The sequence below is a fragment of the Phocoena phocoena genome, chromosome 19 (assembly GCF_963924675.1).
Source record: "Phocoena phocoena chromosome 19, mPhoPho1.1, whole genome shotgun sequence".
NCBI lineage: Eukaryota > Metazoa > Chordata > Mammalia > Artiodactyla > Phocoenidae > Phocoena > Phocoena phocoena.
Window position 1 is genome coordinate 46,440,761 of NC_089237.1, and position 15,847 is coordinate 46,456,607.

Consider the following 15,847-nt stretch of genomic DNA (forward strand, 5'->3'; position numbering starts at 1 on the left):
TTCCATCAAACGCATATGCTGTTTCCTGACTTCTTAAGGCAGCGTGCTATTTATACCAGTAGATCCATTCATTCTTAATGAGCCACGGTTGTGGATTGTAAAATGTTTTATTTTCAGACAGGATTGCTCACTGCCCAGAGCCAGTTGTTGCTATGCCGCCTTCCTTCTTTCTCTGTTCCTGAGAAATGAGTGTTTTGGAAGCTCCTCAGGGCGCTCAGCTGCCCTCTCCCCCACTCCCTCCTCACCCCCAGTGTTTCCCCAGCAGACTCAGAACTTGCCGTTTCTATCACACCAGGCTGAACGTGGTACATGGGCTCCCTGCAGCCTTCAGAGCAGCTGGGAGTATGTGTTGTAGGGGGCAGACGGCGGGCAGGCTGGCCGAGGCTTGGAGAAGGAGGCAGAGTAGAGCAGGTCTTCGTCGTTTGGAGGTGGGATGCCGTCGGTCCTGGGTGGGTTGGACATTTGCTAGCGTTACAGGTCGCAAAGTGATGGAACAGTGACTCGATCCGACTCACTGCTTTAAATTCATTGACAACTTTTTTAAAGGTAGAGAATGTTCATTAAAAAGAATATGGAGTTCTGGCTTCTTTTTTGAAAATCAGAAGGTCTGGCATACTGCCCCTCCCTGGAAAAATTGGACAGGCTAAGTGGCAGCTTCCCCCTTCACACAGGCCTTGCAGTCTCTGGTTTGCTGCAGTCCCCACCCCTCCCTATTGTCTCTCACGCTCTTTGATCATCACCCTTGCTGGGTTATTAAGGAGAAAGTGAAATAGTTCTTGTTTCCACATCCCAGTGAAAGAGAGAGATTAGAAGTTAGACCAACAGGGACACTTGTTGCAAAAACAGTGGGCGCACGTTTCTGTGGAAGTGAAGCCTTCTCATATCCAGCCCACCTCACTCACTGACCCTTCACCTGACCAGTGGGAGACAGGAGACTGACCATGGCACATCTGGGCGTCCTTTCTCCTACCCTGACCCCACAAATCCCGCCCACGGTGGTTCTGCGCCTTCTGTGGAGGTGACCCACCGCTGTCGCCCCCAGGGCCTCGCCAATAAGGGCTTAAGAGGTCAGGCCTTGCAGAGCTCCTGTGTTTTAATAGGGGATCCCCGGGCAGGAAAACTTTAGTTTTGTAAAGTCCTTCTTCCTCTCTGGGCCTTGGTTTCCCCATGAGGAGGACGGGGGTGACGGGGACTGAGACAGAGAGTCCGTTCTCATTCAGCTTTCATATCTCATGGTTCCAAATCCAAGGGGATGAGACTTTATGGAGGAATTTCTAACAGGTGGTAAAGCAGCTCCCAGACTGTATATTGAGGCTGTGTCTACCGGAAAGACCAGCCCCATTTCAGCAGTGGCCCCGTCTCACTCATACACACACACACACACACACACACACACACACACACTCCGGGTATGTGCTGCCAGTGAAATCCCATCCCCCTCCCCCCACCCCATGCCCTGTGTTTGTGGTAAACAATCACTAAGTGCTTATGAAGTTCCGGAATCTTCCTTTCACGGTCCTGTCCCCGGGATTGTCTCTAATGCTTCACTATCACCTTCCCCGCCTCAGTTCGTCTTCCACCCTGCATGGGTTCTACAGTCCTGGGCAGCTGGAAGTACCTGGGCTTTTTTAATGTATAAATATAATAGAAACCACCAAATACACACACAGATGTGAGGCAGAAAGGACTGCTCAGAGAGGTGGGAGGAGAGGCTGCTTTTGAACCACCTGAGGAGGGCGCTGTGTGTCCAGCCCGGCACCCTGAAAGCCACTGACCCCGGTCTTCATGGTGTAGGTCTGCTGTTGGGGTCCAAAAAATAAATAAGCAAAAAGAAGTCATAGCTGGACAGTCATGGCTGTGGCTCCCACTAGCCGTTTAGGGATGGGAACGCCGTCCATCCCACCGGGGGCAGGAGAGGGGATGGTGGTGCTGAGTTGCCGGAGCCCACTGTGAGCCCCGCTTGGGCAAACACTGACAGTCAGTCTTCTGTGCGGCCACCGTTCTTCCAGGCTCAGCTGAGGGCCTGAGTGCCACTTGCCTGTTGGTCTGTGCAGGTGAAAGAGGCAGGTCTCAGCCTTCAGCTGCCGTGGACCACAGCCCATGCCAGGCTCTGTGCATTTGTGTAATCCCCTGACACCTGTGCTGGGGGGACTACTGTTGTCCCATTTTATAGAAGAGGAAACTAAGGCAGATAATTTACATTGTAATCTCGGCGTGGGCAGAACAAGAAATCCCCATGGTGTTCGGGAAACTTTGCCCTTTTCCCAAGTCTCAGGGAAACAGAGGCCTGGCCATGTCTTGCGTGGCTGTGTTTTGAGAGAGAAGCCCATGCGTTACTAATGTGTCTTGACCTTCGGATTCCTTGGTGAAGCCTAACGCTAGCTCGGTGCTGGCATGTGTGAATGGAGGGGCCACCCCCAGAATAGAAGCCCTGAGCTTCCAGGAGCCACCCTTGTCCCGACCGCTGCACCCCACCCCTGCCCCCTGCAGCCCTGTTGCCTGTCCTGGGCATCTTCGCTGGCCTGGGGGTTGATTTTCCAAGAGCAGGAGGCCCTCGTTAGCCACACCACAGAGGCCAGGGGCATGGCTATCGCTGCTCATTTGTCCCAACCCGATGGCACCCTCAGCTGATTGGATGACTCCAGCTGCAAGGTAAGGTCTTGGGACTCCTTGCCCCCGCCAACCCTGCAATCCCCAGCTGAGCTGAACTGGGGAAACAGGCCCCACCCCCAGGCAGCCCGGCTGCAGCTGAGCAGATGACCGCAGAACTCTCGCCAAATGCAATACAGCACACCCCTCTCCAGCCGCTCACCTGCCTCGCCGTGTGGACCTGCAGCTTAATTCCGCCCACTCTAGATTTCTCGGCCTTTGGGGACCTGGTGAAGTGAATAAATCTGGGCCCGCCTGCCCTGTCTGACTCCAGTAAGCCCTCGGAGATAACAGTGCTGACTCCACTCGGCTCCCCAGGCCTCTCCCCAGGCCTCTTGTCCATCACAGCGTGGAGGCCGGCCCCACGGATGGGGCCAGGATGATTTCCGCTCGCTGGTCCAGGAGTGGCGGCAGAGGCTGGGAGAAGCTGTCTGTCCGGTGATCTCCATACAGGAAGGAGGGGCCGGGCCGCCCCTGTCTCAGTTGCTCCTGGGGTCCACATGGAGTCCGGGCAAAGCTGGCAGCCCAGCCCCCCACCTAGGCTCTGAGATCAGATGCCATGGGCCTGAGCAGGGACTGAGATTCCAGCCCCGGTGAGGGAACCTGAGGGATACACCCTGAGGCTAGACCCTGAGGGGACGTGATAGACAGAGACAGAGGCGGAGACCCAGAGACAGATGGACAGACATGTGCAGAGACTGGAGAGTGAGAGAAACCAACCAAAACAGAAATAGGGATCAAGAGACAAACCCAAGGGCTTCCCTGGTGGCGCAGTGGTTGGGAGTCCGCCTGCCGATGCAGGGGACGCAGGTTTGTGCCCCGGTCCAGGAGGATCCCACGTGCCGCGGAGCGGCTGGGCCCGTGAGCCATGGCCACTGAGCCTGCGCGTCCGGAGCCTGTGCTCCGTGGCCAGAGAGGCCACAACAGTGAGAGGCCTGAGTACCGCAAAAAAAAAAAAAAGAGACAAACCCAAGAAGACTCAAAACACACAGGGACATAAAGACACACAAGAGAGGGAAAGAAAGACAAGAGAAGCAAAGGCAGAGAGAGAGCTTTTTTTCAAACCATCAACAAGAGAGGCACAAAGAGATGAGGTCAAAGACAAAGGCGCAGAGACCTAAAGAAGGACAGACAGACAGCACTGACGTCATGGAGTGGATGAAGATGCGTTTTGCATCCCAGCAAAGGAACTGTCAGGAGGTATGCACCCACTTTGCTTCATCTCTGCCACAAATCAGAAGCAGTAACCTGCCAGAGAGAAATAGTGCAGAGCACATCCAAGCCAGACCAGCCCCTCGTCCCCTAGGTGCCTGAGTCCGGAGCCTTCCTTTTGAGCCTATCCTGGCTCTGGAGAAGCCCACCACCTGGCCGTTGTGTTTCCTGTTCTCTGTCAGGGATGCCTGGCACACCCCAGTCCCAGCATTTCTATCTGCCAAAATCATGCCCATCTTTAAATTCCACCTCTTCCAGGAAGTCCTTCCTGACTTCTCCTTTCCCTGAACACTTTCCACCTCCCCTGCAGAGAACCATGTTCTCCCTGGAAGGAGCTGTTTTTATCTTCCATCCGTCCATCTCCCATTCTGTCTGGAGCTCCTTCAGCCAGGGCAGGACCACAGGATTTCAGTGCTGGCGACCACATCACTATTGACCTGAGGATTCATCTTCGTTATCTGGTACCTCCTGTCTGTCTGCAAGCCCCAAGGAGGGAGTTAATTAGAATCAATGGCAAATGAATAAGCAAGCACAGGAAACCCTCCGCTCCCCAACTCTCAATTCCTGGCCTGGTCTGTGCTGTCCCTGCTGAGGTCCCAGGTGGCAGCCTGGAAGGGGGACCAAGGAGGGAGAGCTCCCGGGTCCCACTCCCTCACCCCTCCTTCTGTGGTGGTCCTGTGACTATCCCCACCTCAGAGATGAGGAAATGAGGCCCAGGGTGATCAGGCAGCTGGACAGGGAGGGTCATCCGGATCTCCTGACTCTGAGTCCAGGAGGGAGGGAGGGAGGAAGGCTCTGAGCCTCTCTCGCTCCACCCAGCCTATCCCTATGAGGACAGGCCCCCTGGCCTTGGGACTACCTTTCTTATTGTCCAGACCCTGACTCTCTGGGACCCTGGAGGGAGTTTCCAAAACAAAGGAAGAGCCCGTCCTGGGGCCTGGGGTTTGGAAGAAGAGAAGGTTTTGCATGAACAGTGCACTTCTCTCCCCAGAGCCCACTCATCCCGTGTCCATGGCAACCAGCCTCCGACAGCCCCTCCCCGCATTAGTCTGTGCCTAGCTCAGGCTGAGGCCACCATTGCCTGGCTCGCTCATCCCACTTGAGTGTCCTTTTGGGAGGGGCTGCAAGGAGGCGCCTGCCTGGTGGAAAGCCCAGCCCGAGCTGGCTCGCCACCACCTTGCTGACCACCATCAGTCCTGCTGTCTCTGCACAGTGCCGCGTTTTTTCCTGCTGCGTGCCTGCTTGGCCCAAGGCCCAGTGATGGGGGCTGAGGGAAGGAGCCAGACACCAATTAAGACGTGACCGTGTCCTGAAGGGGCTCCTGGTACAGTTGGGGAAGTCGAGGCAGGTGTTTGTAGGAAAAGAAATGCAATGCCAGGGGTTGTCTGAGAGGGGCCAGAAGAGCTGCGCCAGCAGTTGTGGGGAGAGTGAAGGAGGGCCTGTCTTCCATCCTTGGGCTGGAGAAATTTTCCAACAGGGGCACGGTTTGGATGGGTTCCCGGAGTATGAATTGGAATCTAATTTTCAAAAATATGTATAGGCTCATATAGCTTTTTAGACTTGCAGTGCTTTTTGTCCTACTTGATCTCTTGGTCTTATTTTATTGGTAGTTGTTATTGTGTCCATTTTACAGATGAGAAGACTGAGGTTCAGAGAGATGTAGGTATTTGTCCAGGAGTGTCCAAAGCAGAGCTAGAATTCAACCCTAGATGTTGGGAGTGAACTAGACGTTTTTCTCACACACATTGCAGCCCCTGCCTCTGGCGGGAAAAGGCATGTTGAGGAAACAGAGGATGAACTGACCTACCTGCAGGGGACCAGAGCCCTTGGGGTGAGGCCAGACCATGGGGTGCCCTGCATCCTGGGCGAGGAGGAAAGAGCAGAGATTCCTACAATAGTTAGGCCTGGGTTCAAATCCCAGCTCGGCCTCCAAACAGCCTCTGAAGGCACCTAGTGCCTCCAATGTCTTATGAAACACAACTTGGAAATCTAAGCTCCCCGGAAAAAGTGAGTCCACCCCTGTGAGGTTGGCCCGGGCACCGAACATGGTGAGTGCAGAGGCCAGCTCTGTACCAGATGGTGTGGGCCATGAGTTCAGGATGCATCCCCCCCCCCCATCAAATAAAATAGCTCCCATTTATCAGGTACCTACCATGTGCCAGACACTGCCTGTGTTATCTCTATTAATACTCACAACAACCCAGGAAAGGATCCATCGTTACCCCATTTCATAGGTGGGCCTGCTGAGCACAGAGAGGTGAAGAAACCGACCCAAAGTCCCACAGCTGGAAAGTGGCAGAGCCAGGACACTGTGTGACTCAGAGCCTCTTCACCACCCCTGCACCTCGCTCCTGCTGCCACCAAACAGAGCCCCAGACTTGGGAGGCATCTTGGTGGGATTTCAGGCTGCAAGCCTGGCCCTACTCCCAGGTGGGGCAGCCCTCACCTGCCCCCATGCGGACAGCTCTGTGACTCTTCTCTGCAGCTGTGCCCGCCTGGTGGGCTGGGTAAGGCTAACTGGGGACGTCTCCGCATTCCCCAGGGCCTTATCTTTCCTTTACATTAAAAAAAAATTTTTTTTTTTGCTTTTAGTATGCAAAAATTTCCACCATCTGCGTTGCCTTTGGCAGAATATTTGCTGAAAATATCTCTCTTCCTCTCTAATTCCCGTAATTTCTTGGGGCTTTGGGAGCCTCCAAGCAGAGCCGCAGATGCTCACAAGGGCCTCCCGAGCTTACAGGCTGCTGGCTGTCCTTGTGCCAGGCAGGCAGATGTTGTGTGGCCCAAAAGTCACATCTCCCCACCTCTCAACCGGAGTGGGGCACTGGGGTCTCTCCACTGATGGAACAAACCTGACCTGAAGTTGAATCCTAGGATTCAGACCCAGAGTGGCTGTCTAGGTTGGCCTCTTTTTGTGTGTGATGAAGCCCTGAGAGGTGTCCCCAGGGTCACAAAGAGAGATGGTGGCAGAGGAGAGGCAGGAAGCAGGTCCCCCAAATCCCAGTGCAGTGCTGTGAGGTCCAGTGGCCAGCATCCTGCCTGTCCCCTGGACCGTCCCAGGCAAGGTATCTCCACAAGCCAGCAGCTGCCACATGTTCTTTGAGGCAGTCAGGAAAGACTTTCCAAAAGGGAAGACTTCCCCCCACCTTCATGTACCAAAACTCTGAGTTTCCATGGTGACAGTCAAATTGCAAATCCATCCAAGAGTGAGCCAGGGGAAAAAAAAAAAAAAAAAGCTGGCCTCTCCCCAGAGAAGCAGGCATGGCTGGTGCTGGGGCTGTCCGCTTCTGAGGATGAGAGCTGGGCAGAGTGGGGCAGCCCTGCTGCGGCATGATGGGAAAATCTCAGGGACGCCAGGTCCCCAAGCAAGTGGTCCAGGGGCTCAAGCCACTGCAGAGGGGGAGGCCCCCCTCCTCCCTGCCTCCTGGCAGAGCCCGGGTGAATCCATTTAGTGACACCTCCTTCTTGGGGAAGCTATCGGGACAGTCTTCTCCCTGGTGTTTTCCCATTTTCAATCTGAAAATCAGGCGTGGGCAGAATACAAGCGCTCGTCACTGACGGAACCATCCTAGACTCAGCCTTTGGGGAATAAGAGGAAAAAACTCAGCCTCCAGACACACAGAGTGTTTTCTTGAGGATGGAAGGGCAAGAGTCAAAAGATTTATGAGCCTAAAAGCTTTGTTAATAGACCTGGAAGATTTACGATCGCAGCTGCCGTGCAGGGAAAAAGGTGGCAGCGCAATCGAATGGCAAATTAGCCAAGGTTCAGGTTTTAACAGCAACATTTGGAGGGGGAGGAAGAAGAAAAACTTCTTCCCTTGCTGCCGAAGGAGTATTTGGATAAACAGCGTTTGCACTGGGCTGTGTCCAGGGATGTTCTCCACAGTGTCTCCTTGGTGCGTTTCTTTCCCACTGACATAAGTGCCGAGGCCAGGTGTCAACACTGCCGACTTCCTTGGGTTTATTCCTTTCGAGTGGGGTTTATTAGAGTGGACTAGAAATGGGATTGAGTTTGCACCACAGAGACCTCTAAGCTGAGGCTTGGCCCCCTGCTTGAAATCGCAGACACAGTGAGCAAGGATGCTTGAGCTGAGGGAGACGAATCCAAAAGGGATGAGTCGTTGGCTGGCTGCTTCTCTGCTCTGTGATGTCTTTGTGAGCTCAGTTGTCATCTGGGGCTGTTCCCCCCCTTCCATGGCTGTGGCCCTTGTCTATAAAAGGAAACAAAAAAACAAGACAACTGACTGTCACTTGGGGAGGTTTATTTTTTCTAAACCTTGCACAGCATAGGCACCAAGTGGGAACTAGGCAATATGGCCCCCGAACCCCACCTCCAGGGTTGGTGCTTGGACAACACATACCCCTCCCAACAAAAAAATGCTCTTGCAATGTAGCATAGCAGTCTCCTCGCGGCTTAAGCCCACTCCTAGCTCAATACTGTGACCATGTACCACAGATGACAGAACAGGGAGCAGAGTGAAGAAATAGGGTGAGTGAGTAGCCACCATAACCCGAGTCCTGGGATGTCCCTTCCCATCGTCTCCTTTCAGGCTCTTGGCATGTTGTGCCCTGTGGCATCTGCTCATTAGCGCCAAAGAATCCAGGCATTATTTCCATACCGTGGAGCCCCGTGTCGTGTCCCCTACCCCCCACTGCCTCAGCCTCATATTCTCCACCCTGCCCCAGAATTTTGAAGGTCCTGCATATCAAACATGGGGGAGACGGAACATTCCGAGTCAGGAAAAAGGAATAAATTATCCGCAAGCGTCTCTGCCGAAGAGATGGGGAAACCAATGTGAAGAACAGTAACCGTGTTCCCCTCAGGGATTTCCCACCGCTTAACAGGCTGCTGGACACCCCCTCCTCCTGCTGCGGGAGGGGGCAGAATCCTCCCCAGTTCCTTTGCATCTGCCCCTAGGGAGACATGGGGAGCTGCTTGCTACCTCCCGCCACCTCCCACTCCCTTTGTCTGAGGACCCACAGAGTTGGCATTTAGTCAGTCAGTGAATGAGCCGAAAATACGTAAATGCTTATAAAACTCATGCCCATAAGATCGGATCTCGGTGGATTCATAATCAAAGAAACCCAGTCTGGGACCTAAAACGCGATTGCAAAATAAGTCAGGCCTTTCCTTGCGTTTCTCAGATATTGTAAAGGGGGCATGTGGACCACAACCCCTCCCATCCCCATCTCTTTTTGATTCTACATCACAAGAGCCCAGAAAGCCAAAGCAGAACTCTTCTTGAGGGCAAGAAGGGAAAGAAACAGCAGAAGAGGCAAAATCCTTGAGCAGACAGAGGAAGGCAAAGCTGGAAGCAATCCTGTTGGCATCGTTCTTGTCCCACCCCCACGGATCAGGCTCTGCAGGAGAAGCATGCCAGCCTTAACTGTGGTGCAATTTGTCCCCTCCCCTCCAGGAGCCTCTCCGTCTGCTGGGGGAAACACACACAGAACACTTAAAGCGGGAAGTAGTTGCTGCAGGTGTAGCAGAACACACAAGGCGTTCAGCCAGACAGGTGGGAGCCATAGGGAAGGCTTCCTGGAGGAGGTGGTACCCGAACTAAGCCAGAAGAAGAGGGGTGGGCAGGGCATTCTGGGTAGAGGGAAGCCAGTCCCTGCAGGAGGTGCTGACCGGCAGTTTGGCAGGAGCTCCAGGCCACGTGGGGCCAGAGGAGCCCCAGATAGGAGAGCCAGTGAAACTGGCAAGATGTGGGGATGAGGGAGGGAGAAGAGCCAATTAGTCATTAAAGCTTTCGAAGCACGGCTGCCCTGCTGTGGAAGCACAAGGTCAAGGATCTCTTAGGCTGAAGTGGTCAGCCAGCGCCAGCCCCTCTGGTTGCTTGGTTCTATGACTTGTGACTTTCTTAGCTGAAAGGTGACACAGGCTGAAGGCATGAAAACTTTCCAGAAGGCTCTAGATCCAGGTGGAAGCTACATGGCCTAGGTTCTGCCATTTCCCTTCCTGGAACCACTGTGGGCTTCCCTAACTGACCAGACTGTCTTCCTGCTGGGCCTTAATGCAATTTCAGGATTCTTCTCTGCACGCTGCTCCAGAGGGGCCTAGAGCATCAGACGAAACCTATTAGCCGCCCTTGATATAGATTGATTTTGTTTCCAGTATCATCTCCCACCAAACATGTCCCTATGGCTCAGGTTTGTTGTACAGATCAAGGTGCCTAGCACAGTGCCTGGCAGAAAGCACTCAACTCCCTCCGTAACCAGCGTATTGCATTCCTGGGGAAGACACACTGACGCTTACCCCACCCGCTGAGTTAGTCACCTATGCGAGCTGGTTACCTGTGATCCCAAACCTTCCTGTGCAGTTATACTTGCTATTATAATTACATCATTTAGTTAAATGTTATATAAATTGATGACAAAAGTCAGAAAAGACACAGAGTCCTTTCATTAAAACCAAGGCTTTGGAAAGACTTGGTAGGAGTCACTTGCTTAAAAAGGCTATTGAATTAGGTGTAGGCAGCACAACTGTTAAAAAAAAAAAAAAAAATGGGAGAAAGAAACGGAAAAATAGAGGATTCCTGCTTGCCCGTGTCTTCAAGATCTGCTCCAATAAGAAACTGAACCTGAGAATCACAGTGCGATATGGATGCAGTTTAGACACAAAAGACCGTGTGGGTCGATCTCAAAGAAGCACCCAAGCCCTCCATCAAAAGATTGACGAATGGGGCTTCCCTGGTGGTGCAGTGGTTGGGGGTCCGTCTGCCGATGCAGGGGACACGGGTTCATGCCCCGGTCCGGGAAGATCCCACATGCCGCGGAGCGGCTGGGCCCGTGAGCCGTGGCCGCTGAGCCTGCGCGTCCGGAGCCTGTGCTCCGCAACGGGAGAGGCCACAGCAGTGAGAGGCCCGCGTACCGCAAAAAAAAAAAAAAAAAAAGATTGGCGAATGGATGTACATTTCTATGCTTAAAATTAAAATGGAGTTTAATGTATGAATAGATCCTATATTATGACTCCCACTGTTGACTAACCAGCCAAATATGGTTGCATTTAGTCCAGAAAAGAGGGTTTCCACCACAGCAGGTGCTCACTGTGGGAGCTCCCCCTCCCTCCCCTTCCCTCTCCTGGGGTTCCAGCCCCACCAGCCTTGCTCCTTCTGCATTCACAAGACCCCACTGGAAGTTGCTGGATGAGCTGGGATGAGAGCCCAGGCCTGCTGGCTCCCAGTTCCGTTCTTCTGGTGGAATCAGAGTGGTTACAAACACAGGCTGTGGAGCCAGCCCGCCAGAGTAAGAATCCCACTGTGGGCAAGGGCCTCGGTTTCCTTGCCTGTGAATTGGGGACAATGCTATTTCCTATCTTGCAGCGTTGTTCTGAAGCTTCCTTGAGTTAGTGTATGTCAGGGGCCTGGAGCCCTCCATCAGGGTCAGTGAGGACTGGAATTATCCCTGCAGAGCATGGCCGGGCACCTTTAAATGTTGCCAGGTGCAGTTGGGCCTGCACCAAAGGGGGTAATCAGCTCCTCCCAGCAAGAGGCTTCTGATTCAGCCACAGGGAGGAGGTGATGGGTGGAGATGGCTGCCTGAGGACTGAGCCCTTCCTTGCCGGTGCTGGTCATACTGGGCACCGCACCCCCGAGTCCCCGCCTCCTCGCACCGGGACTCACCTCTTTGACTGACAGAAAGGAGTACCCTGCCATCCCTATCCCCGGACCACTGTCCCCGTGCCCCAAACACCAGGGCCGGCGGAGGTCCTATGCCACTTTGTCCTGGAAGGAAGAGGCCTGCCCTGGTCCCCCCTGTCTGACACGCCTGCCGGTGGTGGCCAGTGGGGGTGACCTCCTGTGCTGGTGTCTCTTTTCCAGTGGTTTCCAGCGACAGTGACAGTGACTCAGATCTCAGCTCCTCCAGCCTGGAGGACAGACTCCCACCCACTGGGGTCAGGGACCGGAAAGGCGACAAACCCTGGGGGGAATCAGGTAAGTGTGGGAAGCAGCCCTGTTTGTTTCCCAAGCCCCCGGGGCAGTGGCTTTGCTGCTTCCACAGGCTACCGCTCCCTAGTGGCTCCCCAGTGGCTGGGTCTGTGGACTTGTTCTAGATCCGGGAGGCAAAATGGGCCATCAGCTGGGAGGGCTAGGAGCTAAAGTGTTGGCATCACTCAAGAACAGATGGAAAGGGGAGTTCCCTGCCGGCCTATGGTTAGGATTCCGGCTTTCACTGCCATGGGCCGGGTTCGATCCCTGGTCAGGGAATTGATCCCACAAGCTGTGTAGAGTAGCCAAAAAAAAAACATATGGAAGGGAAGCTCAGATACATATGCAGAGAAGACCTGGGGGCACATTTTCCATTCCTTTCCTTTAGACACATGAAGGACCTTCCCAGGAAAAGGACCAGCTTCATTCAGAGTCCCTCCAAAGGTTAGAACTGGGATACTTGCGTGACATTTCAGGCTGAATTTAATACCTAAGAAGAAAGCTTTTCAGTAACTGCCTCAAACTGGAAGGAAATGGAAGGCTGGGTGATCTTCTGCCAGAACTGATACGGAAGGAATTCCTGCAGGGGGTGGCAGTCTGGACTAGGTCAGAGATGCCAATGCCTGGCACTCCTGTGCCCATGGCAGACATTACCAGTTGATCACGGTACTCTCTGCCACAGAGCCTGACATGGCTTCGGAATCCTCCCGCATGCAGTTTTCCCAGGGATCAGTATCAGTAGGTGGGGATGATGCATGAGGTGAAAACTGTCCCTGGACTAGATGATCTCTAAGGCCCCTTCAGGCTGCAGATTCTCTCTTAGGAAAGTGTGGAGGACACTTACCTGCCAGCCTTGGTTGCTAGGGCAGGTTTTACGCTCCTCACTTCCCACTGCCGCAGCTCGTGTCCCCTCTCTTCACACCGGCTCTCAGCTGCGGCCAAGCGGGTCAGGAGATGGAAAGATGGAGTGCAGTCTGCAGGCCCCACCTCTGCTCTCTGAGCCAGGCAGGGGCTAACATCCGTGTCTGAGTGAGGATTCTTTAGTCTGCAGAGGCAGCAGTGAATGTCCCTCTTGTTGGGTTAACAGAAATGTACACGCTTCCCCACGACACCCTCCTTCTCCGAGGGCAGGACAGACTCATCCTCACTGCCAGTTTCCATGTGGGTAACTACTTGTTCCTTAGTGAAATGACCTCAGGGCCCATTCGATTGCCTTTGTAGGTGGTGGGCCAGTCGGTAGTGGCCAGAGGGTGGGGTCCCGCTAGAACACGGCAGCCGTGTGGATGGGGAAAGGGGGTGGCGGTTCCCAGGGAAAGGGGCTCTGGCAGACGGTCCCGTAGATACAGGTCACAATTCCAAATGAGGAGACTTTAGATCAGCTCCTTGTCAGGCTGAGATGGTCCCTGTCTCGGTTCAAGGCCCAAAAGACGCAGCCCTGAACCATTCATGTGATTTCTTGCAGGTGGCAGTGTGGAGTCATCAAAGATGGGGCCTCCCCGCCCACCCAGCCACCTCTCAGGGAGCCAGAGCAGCCTGGCCATCGAGACGGGACCGGCTCTGCGGACCCACAGTGGGGGCCCCACCCAGGCCGGACCCAAAAGGCCACAGTGAGTACCAAGCTCCTCCTTCCATCGTACCCACCTCCTCTCTATCTGCATCCCCCCCGGGGGGTGTTTTCAGTTCTCTGCATTTTTGAGTCCTGTACCAGGTGCCTGTCGAACCGAGGCAAGCCAGGCCCATCCGTGGCCACAATGAACAGAAAGAGGGACCCAAAAGGACAGTGGTGACTGTCCCTATCCGTTCTCAGTAACTGTAACAATGGCTGTTTCCATCCTCTGCTTTATGAAATGTATAATCTTTCAGAGCATTTCCCTTCCTGCCTAACAGTCACAGTAACTCTGTTCTCAGAGCACCTGCTAGTCACCAGGCAGTGCGTGCCCAGCCTGGGCTGGGTGCGGTGGGGGACAGTCCCTGACCTCCAGAAACCTACTGCATAGCTGAGGAAGGCAAATCAGCTCACCCAAAACAGAGCCCAGGCCAGGGCAGGCCCAAACCCTAAGAGGGAGGATTCAGGACCCCTAGAGCTGACGGCATGGAGGCCGGCCTGCCCTTGCACTTCCAAGGTCAACTTTCGTTCTCTTGGCCAAACAGACAGGAGGCTCATTATCCCCGTGTGATGGGTGTGGAAGCCAAGGGCAAGAGTCCAAGCTCCCACCGGCCCCGGCCAACCTGAGGTCACCATGCACCTGGGGGACAGGGGAGTCCTCACACTCAAGCGGGAGAAAATTGTGCAGGTACCCGATCGGCGCCCAGCCTCCTCCCAGAAAGAAGCCCCAGCTGGACTTAGTGCATCTACAACCGGAGGATCCATGGTGCACGCTGCGTGGGTCAGCGCAGCAGCTGGTGCCCCTGCCGCGCACGGGGACAGCTGCAGGCCTGCTGGGCTGGGGAGTTCCCCCCAGGAAACCCTGTGGGAGCGCCCCTCCCCTCCCCTTTCTCCTCCCCTCCCTCCTCCTCCCTCATTTCCCCTCTTGATGGTCATGAGGGACAGAGACAGACTGTGACGCTGGGTGGGAAGGTCTCAGGGAGGGAGGCGCCGTGGGCGTGCACCCTCTCCCCCCTACCCTTGCCTCCTGCAATCCCCCCAGGGAGGGCGGTTTGGAATCAAGCAGGCCGAAGCTCCAGTCCCAGCCCTGCCACCCATACCCATGGGAACTTGGGCAAACCATCAGGTCGAACCACATGAAATTGCATTTTTGTAGATCAAAAACAGTTAAATATTGGCAAATCCATAAGATTCAACCTAATATTTGATCTCTCAGTGCCCAGTTCCATTATCACTGAAATGGGGACCACATCGTGTCCCTTGCAGGTTGCGGGGAGGGTAAGATCCAGGGTCCATGTCAGGTACCTACCTGAGTGGGTCTTCAGGAACTGTCCAGTAATCACGGGGCAGGCTGTGTGGCCCAGCACATAGACAGGGTTCCAGGGCTTAAGTTGTTACTTGGAAAGGAGTGGCCTAGAGGAAGGTTGTATGTTCCCATGTCCATTTGCTCCTGCTGGCGTCCCAAGATCACCTGTGTTGACTAGCCCAGGTGTCGATGGCCACAATGAAGCCCAGGGACTGGGCGACCTGCCTGCAATGACACGGCACAGCGGAGCAGGGCTGGGCCCAGCATGCAGGTGCCCCCTGCCCAGCACTCAGCCGCCGGCCCTCCCGGGCAGCCCCCTGCTTAGTTTCAGACGGGGCAGCTGCTTCAGGTGCAGGCCGCTCCAGCAAGGAGTCAGCCTTCCCTGCATCTCATTCCCAAAGCTCACACTGTCACTGGGGTGGGACTCTGCCTCTGCTCCCCCTATAGTGGCCTTTTTTTCTCTCCCCCAAAGGTAGAAGGCACACCTGGGCGAGCCCCTGCTGCTGACGTGGGCTCCGACGGTCCCCTCTGCCTGCCCTGAGCAGAGGCGTGCTTGGTGCGTGGGGCAGACTTTCCAGTGGAAGAGCTTGAGAGAGAGAGAAAGCGCTGGAGCCAGACCCTACCCGGCTCCTTCCTGACCAGTCCCAGGGCCCTCCACCGCCAGCCCTGTCGGACGTGACCTCTGACTCAACAAACCAGCGTTTGCAAGGCTGAGTCTGCTTCCCCCAACCCAGTGCCTTTCTGCACCCCTTCTCTCCTGGGAGCCCCCCTCTCCACCGCCACCCCAGTCACTCCCCTCAGCCGTGACCTTTATTTATTGCCCCCAGCCCCACCCCCAGTCTACCCCTATGTTCATTTTAAGTTTGCTCTCGTCTTAGTTGGACTGGAAGGGCCTTCCGACCCACCTTCTGGGGCCTTCCCCTATGCACTGCAATTTCAGAGGATGCCAGGTAGGGCTTTCTCCATATTTGTATTCATGGAAAAAGAAATCAGAGCCTGAGCGTGACCCTTCACACCTGAGCGTGGCCCCCCGGAGAGGAACCCAGAGCAGGTGGGATGAGAGATCCACCCATCCTCCCCCTTCCCCTGCGGCTCTGAACGTGGATGCAGCCTCCTCCCTCCCGGCCCAGGAGCTGCTGGTGA

At 54.8% G+C, this 15,847-nt stretch overlaps 1 protein-coding gene across 1 annotated transcript in view; it reads left to right on the plus strand.

The window, feature by feature from the left end:
- RPH3AL (rabphilin 3A like (without C2 domains)) overlaps positions 1–15,245 on the plus strand; it is an 87,653-nt gene extending 72,408 nt beyond the window's left edge. The window contains 4 exon segments of the mRNA XM_065898039.1: positions 11,685–11,798; positions 13,255–13,329; positions 13,332–13,403; positions 15,181–15,245. Of these exon segments, the coding sequence (XP_065754111.1) occupies positions 11,685–11,798; positions 13,255–13,329; positions 13,332–13,403; positions 15,181–15,245 (326 nt within the window).
- Positions 15,246–15,847: the final 602 nt, after the last annotated feature.